The 10,752-nt window shown below is 50.2% G+C and overlaps 1 protein-coding gene across 2 annotated transcripts in view; it reads right to left on the reverse strand.

Annotated features, from left to right (window-relative positions):
* Positions 1 to 1,685, reverse strand: part of SNX22 (sorting nexin 22) — a 4,151-nt gene extending 2,466 nt beyond the window's left edge. Inside the window, exons 1-4 of one of the 2 annotated variants that reach the window (XM_008578906.1) lie at positions 1,598 to 1,685; positions 1,117 to 1,200; positions 605 to 709; positions 45 to 139 (exon numbers count right to left, since the gene is read on the reverse strand). In XM_008578906.1, the coding sequence (XP_008577128.1) occupies positions 45 to 139; positions 605 to 709; positions 1,117 to 1,200; positions 1,598 to 1,672 (359 nt within the window). In that variant the 5' untranslated portion in view covers positions 1,673 to 1,685. The remainder of the gene's footprint in view (positions 1 to 44; positions 140 to 604; positions 710 to 1,116; positions 1,201 to 1,597) is intronic. The other variant, XM_008578907.1, reaches the window with a different exon arrangement.
* Positions 1,686 to 10,752: the final 9,067 nt, after the last annotated feature.

A 10,752-nucleotide genomic window follows, 5' to 3' on the forward strand; every position in this document is an offset into this window, starting at 1 on the left:
TGGTCCCCCAATGCTCCCCCCCCATCCCCCACCCCCAGCCTTACCCCCAGCTGCTGGCCTTGGGGTCTGTGGGGAAGTGCCGAAGTCTCAGGAATTCCAGTAACTCCTTGGGCACATCCTGGTTCAGGTACAGGATGCCCTGGAGAGGAGGACAGAGGAAACCTATAATCAGACTCGGCTACTAATTTGCACAGCCCAGTGCAAATAAGAATGCGAGGCCGTTTGTTCCAGAATAATTAAGAATGTCAAGACAGAGCAGAGCATTAAACCAAGCTCAGGGCCCTTCTGAGCACGGAGCCCTGTGTGACTGCACAGGCTGTATCCCACATCACTGTTGGGGTAAGGACCCCCACCCCACAGCCCATCATGAGGGCAGCACAGGACCTCACCCTGGAGTGGAAGAGAACTAGTTTTCACTGAGCTGGGGCCACCTGCCTCCTGGCTACCTCATTCAATCCTTTCAACAATCCTGAGAGGGATGTTTGGACCCATTCCTATTCAGAAAATTGAGGCCTGGGGTAGTGAATAACATCCCACACCTCTCCGTCTGGGTCACGCCCCCGGTCCAGCAGGCTGTGGGCAACCGAGTGTTCCCCCCACACACCTGGATATAGGCTTCCAAGCCCTGCCGGCGCTGTTCCAGTCCTCTGGTCCTCCAGTTGGGCAGGCGTTTCGAGGGGAAGTCGGGCACTTTGTACAGTTTCTTGATCTGCCGGAGGTTACCGCGGTGCGATCACAGCATTCCCGACTGAGCCCTCAAACGCACTTCACCCTAGACAAGAGCCTTCCCCAGTCCCCCGTCCCCCTCCACGCTCTACCCTGGGAATGACGCTGGTGAGCGGTCGGGACAGGGGCGAGGGAGAGCCAACTCCCCGCCAGACGCCCGAGGACGGGCCGGCTGCGCAGGGCCATGTTCAGTGCGGGCTGGGATCTGCGCCCCCCGCGCCCTCCCCGGGATGGGCCTCGCAGCCCGCAGCAAGACTGTCCAGGACCTGCGCCCTTCCGGGGCTGGGGCAGTAATCGGGTGGCCGAGGCTGGGGCCGTAGCTCGCCCGCCGGCCTCCCAGGAACTGGGCAGGGCTTGGGCTGGGGTCGGGGGTCGTCGGCGCCGCCTCACCCGCTTGTGCAGCGCGTGGAACTCGCTGTAGCGCCTTGGCACGGTGTGTCTGCGCCCGCTGCACTGCACCTCCACTCGGAACACCTGGCGGGCGCGGGCGGGCAGCGGGGGTGCGCGTGAGACCCCGCGGGAGGACGCAGCAGGACCCGCGCCCGGTGACGCTCCCACCCTCCCGCGTTCAGAGGCACAAAGCGGCCTTCGAGCGCCGCCGCTCCCCGGTGACCCTCCAGCGCTCCCCACACACCTGGGAGAAAGGGCTGGTGGACCCGCCCCTCTGATGCGTGCAGTCCCTCACGAGCCCGGACCGCGGTCCGCGGGGCTCGCAAATCCAAGAGGTCCCCGAAACCCTAGCAGGTGTCCCCCGACAGCCTGGCCCGCCGCGTTCAAACGCCCGGGCCCGGGGCTCAGGGTGCCCATTGCGCTCGGGGCGGTGAAATCCAGCAGGTCCCTAAGCCCTTCCCCATCCAGATGCCCCGCTCACCATGTGGCATTTCTCTGGGCTCTGCCTGGGCCCCTCGGCCTCGGGCCCCACCGATGGGATGTGAACTTCCAGCATCCGCGCCCTGGCGCCAGCCCTCGCTCGCTGGACTTTCGGTGCCCTGACTCTCGCGGAGCTGCCCGCAGACCCCGGAGCGGCCGGCTCCGCCCCTTTAGCCCGCAGGCTCCGCCCCCAGTTGACCCCGCCCCGGGCGTTCCCCCTCGCCGCCAGGTCCTGAGCCGAGAAGATTAGCAGGGCGCGGGGTGGCCGACCCTGGGAGCCGCCCCCTAAGTCCAGTGGACTGTCGGTGGAGAGTCATCCATTTGTCAGACTTTTCCTGAGCGCCCACTGACTGCCAGGAGCGCGGCGAGCCAAAATTTCACCCATTCTTTGTTGAGCGCCTGCTAAGGATTGTGGCCTGCGGCGCTAGGCGTGGGCAGAGGCAGGGCCCAGGCCTTGGCACCTGTCCTGGGGGCCAATCAGGGACGTTTCTTGCGTTCCTCAGACCCTTCCCGGGGACCAGGACTCCCCCATCCCCTTTTCTCCCTTCAGCCTGGTCCCTGGGAGCGCAGCCTGGAGACCCTAGCTGAGGCCATGCCTGGGTAAGGCTTGGACCCAATCTGGCTTTGATGTCCCCTTTATCCAGCACCCACATGCCCCTCCATTCATTCATGTTTTTCATCCATCCATCCATCCATTCATATCTTTTTGCCCTAACCTGTTCCAGGCCCAGTATGCCAGGAAGGAGTTTAGAAACCAGGCTCTGCTTTGGCGGTCAGACAGCCTGGATTTCAGGAACTGTGTAGACCTTTGTTCATCTGCGAAATAGAGATAATATGCCTCCTCCAAGGAGAGTGTATAAAAATTGAGTGAGATGATCCATGTTAAGCTCTTAGCAAAGTAGGTGTTGAATAAATGGCAATTTGATCGTGGGCTTGTCCTGGATGGATAGGATAGGTGGGTGCAGGGCAGTTGAGGGGAAGAGGGACTGTGGGTAGTGGCACCAGGCTGCTCTTGCCTACCCCTCTAGGCAGGAGCTTCCTGAGTATGTGGCAGGATTTTAATTGAGAAATCTCTCACCCCATGTGCTGGAAAGAGCCTCTGCTCCCACCGGTCAGCCCCCCACCCTTCAGCTGCAGGGGAGCTGCTACTGCTCAGCAAGAGTCCTCTACTCCACTGACTTGCCCCACAAAGGCCCTAGGAGGTGGGGAGAGGGGAGGCCCTGCCTTTCAAGAGCTCAATACCTACCGGGAGACTCTGGGGTGGGAAGCAGAGTGTCTGTTTAGGGGCTGGGGTTGGGGGGATTCACCCCCTCTCCTGCTAGTAGTGCAAGAGGTGCTTCTGAGCTGGAGTAGAAAATCTCCATTCCCAGAGAGGGGGTGAGAGGATAACCCGGAAACATGGCAAGAAGATCTCACTAGTATTATGTCCCACACTTTCTTCCTCCAAATTCCATCACATAAGGCCCCAGAATCAGGAAGCTGAAACTTCCCGGACCCTGGTGTGGTCCCCTGGAAGGGAAATGACCCACAACGAGGAGAAGTACTGTGGTTTCATTTCCCCCCTGGTACTCTAGGGCCCCACCATTCAGGGTCCCAACTCTCCTTGGCCTACAGGGCCTTTCCAACTCCTACTATCCAGGGTCTCCTCTCCTGATATCGTTAGACTTCCTGATCACTCATTCTAATGACTGTCTGCCCCTCTGTCTCTGGGTCTCCCCCCAGTATAAGGTCCATTCTCCATCCTGCAGTACAAACTGTCATCAAGGAATCTGCTTAAAACCTTCCAATGGCTTCCCATTGCACTTAGAATATAACTCACTCCATACCGCAGTCTTCAAAGGTCTAAATGACCAAGCCCAGCCTGCATTTCCCACCTCATTTCCTCTCCTCTCTCCATCATGCACCAGGCTCTAGCCATAGTGACCTTCTTCAAATTCCTCAGCCCTGATAAACTTTTTCCTGCCTCAGGGCCTTTGCACTTGCTGTTTCCTCTACCTGGAACATTCTTCCTTGACTCTTCACCTGGCAAGCTCATCCTCCCATTCTTAGCCTAAACTCACCTCCTCAAAGAGGCTTCCTCCTGACCACCCTACCATATCATCCTGTCTATGCACTTATTACAATCTATAATTACTGTCTGTTTATTGTGTGTCTCCATGGTGCCAAGCATTTAGTAGGCACTCAAAAAAACATTTGTTGATTGAAAGATTATATGAATGAGTGAACAGTGGGGGGGGGGTGTTGAGAAAAGCCTAGGGAGGGCAGGGAGGAGGGGTTGCTGAAGAGTTAGAAAAAGGCCTGCCTGCAGGGGGATGACAGCAAGAACTCTCTTCCCACCTTCAGAGTTAGAACACACACTCTCTCTTTCTCTCTCTGAAGACTGCTGTCCACTTCATCCATTTACTTAATTTTCAGGGGTGCCTAAGAAGCCTCAAATTGGTGGATTTTCATCACCAGTTATAGAAGGAGATTCAATGCAACCGACTGTAAATCATCTGGTATTAAACCTGCAGCTCCCAACTCCACAGAGTTCTATGGTACAAGAGGGCAGATCCAAGTGAATAAAAACAAGATCCTTGACCTGGAGGTATTTCTGATGTCTTTAGGGAGATAAAACAAGGTATGGAGAATATTGTCCTATAAGGAGGAACACATGACATGATATAAACCCCAAACCATTTATAGCAGTCAAAGGAAGAGTTTATTTTCTGTGTACTTCAACTAAAATTCGGCCAGCTCATAATATGAACACTGAATTAAGTTCCAGACTCTGTATGATGGGTGTGTTGGCCTCAAAATGACTTGTTTTTAGAATGAACTGTTTTACTGTAAACATCTGTCTTTTCTCCATATGAACTCTTTGAAGACCTCTCCTTGTAGTTCTATATTAGATTAGACGAGGATACTTCAAAAAGTTCGTGGAAAGATTCCTGTTATTTTATTGGCGGGGTGAGGGGGTATTATCTTTTAATTCTATTTTTTCACCCTCTTAAGAGTAGTAGGTCTCAAACTTTAGTGGTCATCATCGCCACCTACAGGGCCTGTTAAATCTCAGATAAGGCCCTGACCCCAGATTATCTGATTGCGAAGGCCTGGGTGGAGCCTGATAGTGGGCATCTTTAACAGGTCCCCTACTGATGCTGATGCTCCTGATTGGGGATCACATTGTAGGCACGTGTCTTTTGACTCCACACCAGCCCCCCAGGGACCGGGGCCACACACGCTCCACTGCACAGACATGGATGGAGCCCACAGCTCGCCGCTTGGAGACAGGACCAAGGCCCGAGCAGTGGGCAGGAAGGGCTGGGAGCGAAGATGTCCCCCGACAGGCCCCGCTCCTGCGGGCGGCACTGGTTGCCGGGGCGTTGCGCGGGTTGGCTGGCTCACCGTTCCCGCCTTGGCTCGGGCTTTCGCCCTCCGCCGCGGTCACACAAAGCCCCCTTTCACCGGCAAGGCTGCTGCTGGGCCGGGGAGGCTGCTCAGGAGGTTTGGTTAACCCTGTTAAAAAAACAAACAGCCCCTGGGCCGGGCTGGCGGGCGCCGCTGGGCACAGAGGCTGGATTCTTCTCTGGCCCGTCCGGGCAGCGGTGGGGCGGACCGGCCGGGAGGGGCCCGGCCCCCAGGGCTGCCTGAGCGAGGGTGGGCCTTGCCTGCTCCACCCAAGCCCAGCTCTGGTCACCTGTGTAGCCTTGGACAACCCCCTTGCACCTCAAGGTCCTTATCTGTACAACAGAATTGTGGATTAAACGACATGCTTCGGAAGCAGTTAGCACGGGGCCTGACACACGGCAAATAAATGTTAGCTATTATTATGTGACTGAATTATACAAATGTGGTTTTGTAGACCCAGAATGGAGGATATTGTCAATTACATATCATTCCTCCTAATGCATCATTACTGGTTCAACGACAAATTCTACTATTCCTTTTAGTATCCTGAGGTTACAAGTTTTAAAAAAACAATTAACTATTTCAACTACTAACTCTGGGAACAAGATTTTCCTGATTTTCTCCATACTTTGCAACCAAAAAAAGGCAAAGAAATTGGAAGTAGAGGTTGATGTAAATCAGCAACTATCCTGTTCATCAAAACAGTCTGAGTTCTTACTAGACTGCCTTTTTAATAAGTAAATTTTACAAAGTTGAAATAAAATATAATAAAATTTAAAAACAGCATTTTTGTTTCAATATTAGATTTTGGTATAAGATGCCTTAAAGAATTCCACTGTTAAAACATTTTAAATTACTGAGCTAAACTCCTTATTTCTATAAACTGAGGAAAGTGAGGTGTGAGGAAAGGGAAGTGGGTCTGCAGAGGGCAGTTAGGAAGGCAGCTGACAAGCATGTCCTGCCTGAGCCCTGGGAGCACAGCGTGGCTCAGGGCAAGCGGGCAAGCTGGCAACCTGCTTCCCAGGGGACAGGTAGGCTCCAGACCCGAGGCTGAAATAACTAGGCCCTAGAGTGGGAAGGGGCTGTCAGGGGCAATCTGTCCCTTATCCTGCACATGTTCCTGGCTGCCAGGTGCCTCATCGTTTTTTCTGGTGAGGCCCTGAGGGGAGACCTGAAGGTTGGGCCCCTGTGGTCATCACTGCTGCCACCCATAATGGAAGAGGAAGGTGAGAGTTCTGAAGCTCAGAGGGAGTAGTCATTTGGAAACAATTGTCACATCTTTAGGGGAAGGTCCTGTCTCAGATTGGAAAGGGTTTTTCTGGGGGGATTTTCTGGACTCAGACAAAATGCATCCTACAGAGGATGAGCAGTTGGCTTCTTCTGAGCAGCCTTCAGTGGATAGATGGGTGGAGCTTTCTGCCTTGGGGGTCTAGTCATCACAGCCAGAGGGACATTCCCAACACAGACGGGCCAAAGGGGTGAAGGCCTGTTTGGGGCAAGCATCGTTGGGCAGGTGGGTATCACCCGCCTGCCTGAAGGCCCCACTTGGGGCACCGAGCTTCCATCTTACCAACCATGGTAAGGCCTATTGAACCTCATACTGGGCCAGATTTCTGGATTTCTTGAAAAATCACAAGATCTGGCTTCAGTGGGCCCCCAGGCTTGTATGACAATAATCTCTAGAGCTGAGGAGCAGCCACTGCTCCCTTGGGCTACCTTTGGGGACAGAGGAGGGCACTAAGATGAGCAGAAACAACACAATCCATGATCTTAAAGAGTTTAGAGCTCAGGAGACTAATGAGATCATCTCGGAAACAGCATTATACAAGGGAAAGACCAGAGGTTTAAGAAGATGACAAAGTGGTGCCATCCAAGAGATATAAAGGAGGTCGGGCGCCCATTCCAGTCTGGGAAGGGGGTGAAAAGTGGATCCGAGAAAGATTCCCAGAGAATTTACATATGAAGTAGGCCTCAAATGATGCACTAGATTGTTTTCCCATAATGAAAATAGTTTTATTTGATTTTTCTGATTATAAAAGTAACACAGAAGTTTTAAGCAATATAAAATGGTATAAAAATTCAAAGTAATGCAAAATTCCATCTCTAGAGGCAACCAAAGTTAACAATTCAATCAACATCCTTCCCACATGTATAATTTTATATAAATGTGTATATCGTACATGGAATTCTATAACCTACCTTTTTCACTCAAAACTATGAGTTTCCCTTCTCATTGAATATAGCTATATATCATCTTCAACGGCTGTATAATATCCAACTGCATGACTGTACCATAATTCATTTAATCCCTTCCTGATGAAAATTTAGATTGATTTCAGTTTTTGCAACTGTAAACAATGCTATGATGGGCATCTTTGGATAGTTAACTTCACAGAGTTTGTTTCTAGAAGCATCTACGAGGATCCTCAGTGAATGTTCTGACACACTGGCAAATGCCCTGCCTCTCCTTACTCTTATTCTCCCATCCACAATGCTGAAAAATGCCTGTTCCAGACAGGTGTAATTCTGAGACTGAAGACAGGGACGGTTGCTGAGAAAGGGTGCTTTAGGTACAAAGCCCAGCATTAACAAAGGACTTCTCAGGCCACACAGAAACCAGAAAGGAAAGAGCATATTTGGAATCAGTCTCCACAAGGTGTGAGCACTGCTGTGAAGGACTGGAAGATAAAACAGGGGAAGGTGAGCCGAGGTTCTCCTCAGAAGGCTGAATGCCAGGTGGCAGACTGCAACTGGAGAACAACCTTCAAGTTATATATTTGGCATCTGTTTTGAGCCCAAACCTTTGTTGGGGGGCATGGAGTTATAAAGACATAGGACCTCAAAATTTACAGTTTGGTGGAGACTGCCACCATAAAGCCATACAACTGGTATCACAAGACACTGGCAGATGATGTATGCATCATTCCTGGGGCTCAAAACGCAGAACTGGGTTGTTCTTGTTCATTTCTAACTCTCAGCTTAGCCCTGACCCAGCCCAAACATGGAGTAGAGAATCTTAGCAAGTGTCTCCAAAAACAAAGTGTATACTGCTGGCATGTGCCAATTGCAGCAAAGATGTGTTTTTCTCTGTTCTGGGAGGAATCACCATTATCTTCTCCTTTCTTCCCCTTCCCCTAGGCTGCAAAGTACTGGTGGGGAAAATCCCACCATCTTGGGGCTTTATGTCTCTCAAAATCCATGGGCTTCAACCTCATGTGGGCCCTAAGCACACTCAGCAAAGATACTCCTTTGGTCATCATGTTCTCCTCAACCAAGTTTTGGCGCCACCCTGAGAGATTTCCATCAGTTCCTCTTCCTTTTTAAAATCTGAGTTTCTGCACAGGCATTCTTTATTTTTTTTAGGGCTCCCAGCTACAGGTACATTCAGAATGAAAATCTTTGGGGAAGAGTTCTAAGTTACTAGTATAGTTCTCTCATTTATTCTGTCACTGAATACTTATATTGAATATTGGGATCTCTCCAGCTCTAAATCCTCATCTTCAAGACTATGGAGCCCAGAAATTCTTGGGGAAATAACCCAAGGGGCAAGCAGGGGAAGTGTAGACTTTATCTCCATACCTTTTGTCTAAACCACTTGGCTCAAATAGGTAAATAAGATATCCCAATCTGAGAAAATTTTAATTACCAAGCATGAAAACTTCCCTCTTTTGTCTCCCCTCCACCTAAAGATTTCTTTCCCGCAGCCTCAGCAGTGCGGCTCCCTCAGAGCACAGCAACTTCCCCTCCTGTGCTCTTGACTGCATTTTCTTCCAGACATGGCTCTGATGGTTATTCCCTTGCTCTTTTCTGAATTTAATAACATCCTGAAGCCTGCCCCATGTTTAAATAAAACAAAGCCTTCTTTTACTGTGTATCTCCCCCACCTCCAAACACTGGCCTCCTTTCCTAACCAAAAGAGCCTCTTAAACACCATCAGCACTCACTGTCCCCACCATTTCCCCTCCCATCTCTTCCAAACCTATTTGCCTCCTGTGTTACCTGTGTCGTGAAGAGCTTCACTGTCTACCCCAACATCCAAGCCAGAAGCCTGTGGGCATGCTAGCTACCTCTCTCTCTCCCTTAGGCCTCAGGTCAGTGACCAGATCCTAGTGGTTCCATCTCCACTTCCTGAACCTCTCTTCTGAGCTCGAGCACCATTATTGCTCAGTTCTCCTGATGATGGTGATGAGCCTGGCTGCTCTTCCTGCCTCCAGTCTCACACCTTCTGATATGTCTAAATCATGAAGTGACAATGTTATTTCCCACTCAAGTCCCTTCCCACACTTACAGGGTAATGTTCAAAGGGCCTCATGAGTCACATCAGGCACTGTGTGACCCAGCTCCTGCTCATTACTCTCCATGGGCAGCCTCACTGGCCTGACTCTAGCTACACCAAGCCAACTACATTTCCCTAGACGTGCCTACCTCACACTGCCAGACAGACAAGGGAGGCAGAATGGTCCCAGCAGAAGGGGCAAACACCTCTTCACCTTTAAGACACAGTTCATGCATCACATTCTCTACAAATTTCTCCCTCCTGAGTCCCCAGGTGGAATGACACCTTCTTGTTTTGTGCCCCTCTTATTCCCTGTAGAGGCTTCTGGCTCAATACCCCTAACCTGCTACCGGCTTTCTTGATTTAGAAAAAAAAAAAATTTTTTTTTTTGTGGCTGGCTGGTATACAGATCAAACTCTGGACCTTGGTGTTACCAGCACCATGCTCTAACCAACTGAGCTAACCAGTCAGCCCTTGGACTTCCTGGTTTTCATGTCTGCAAGCTCTGCACAGAAACAAACAAACTCTGGAGACAATTGGCCCTGTCAGCCTCAGGATGAAGGAGGCTGAGGAGGAAGTTCTGAAACGAAAGGAGAGTCCATCCCAAGGAAATAATAAAAGCAGACTTACATCAAGATGATCACTGGATGGAACTTAACAAACCAAGGAGAAATTTTTTAAATTACGCCTCTCTGGGGAACAGAGTTGCAAACATGGAAAAAGAGGCAGACTAGAATAAACCTATGGGGCTGCACTCCAAGTATGGGTGTGATTTCATGATCTTTAAAATCTATTTATGTCATCTATCTCTACTTCTCTTGATATTGCTGAATATCCTTATATATTTCTTTGTTCTGTCTGCTGACAGCCTAGAAGCAATGACACTTCAGTAGTCATGATCTTTAAAATCTATTTATGTCATCTATCTCTACTTCTCTTGATATTGCTGAATATCTTTATATATTTCTTTGTTCTGTCTGCTGACAGCCTAGAAGCAATGACACTTCAGTAGCAATGAGCACACTCAGCACCCAGATCTTGGTTTCTAAATACCATTCTCCATTAAAAGGAATCAAGACTCCTTGGAGAAATGGCTGATTCCAAGGCTAGGGCAGGGAAGATACGAGATGAACCTGGAACACCTTACTATGTCAGAGAGTAATGAAGTGCTCAAAAAATGGTGAGACAAGTTAAAAAGACATAGGAGCCTGCTATAAATCTGGGAGTTTGAGAAAAAAAATAAAAATAAAAGTAATGGCTTGCAACTTTGAGTAAAATAGGAAACTGTGCATCTATATTGACAAACAAGTAGGTAAATAAGTGGGGAGAAAGGAGGCTTTTCTTTAGAAGTAGAATGCCAACCAATAAATGCAGAAGGCATTAGGGAGTTAGAAAATCACACCGGTCGGGCTGGCCGTGGCTCACTCAGGAGAGTGTGGTGCTGGTAACACCAAGGCCACAGGTTCGGATCCTATATAGGGATGGCTGGT

This window comes from Galeopterus variegatus, unplaced genomic scaffold (genome assembly GCF_000696425.1).
Source record: "Galeopterus variegatus unplaced genomic scaffold, G_variegatus-3.0.2 Scaffold1780, whole genome shotgun sequence".
NCBI classification, from domain to species: domain Eukaryota; kingdom Metazoa; phylum Chordata; class Mammalia; order Dermoptera; family Cynocephalidae; genus Galeopterus; species Galeopterus variegatus.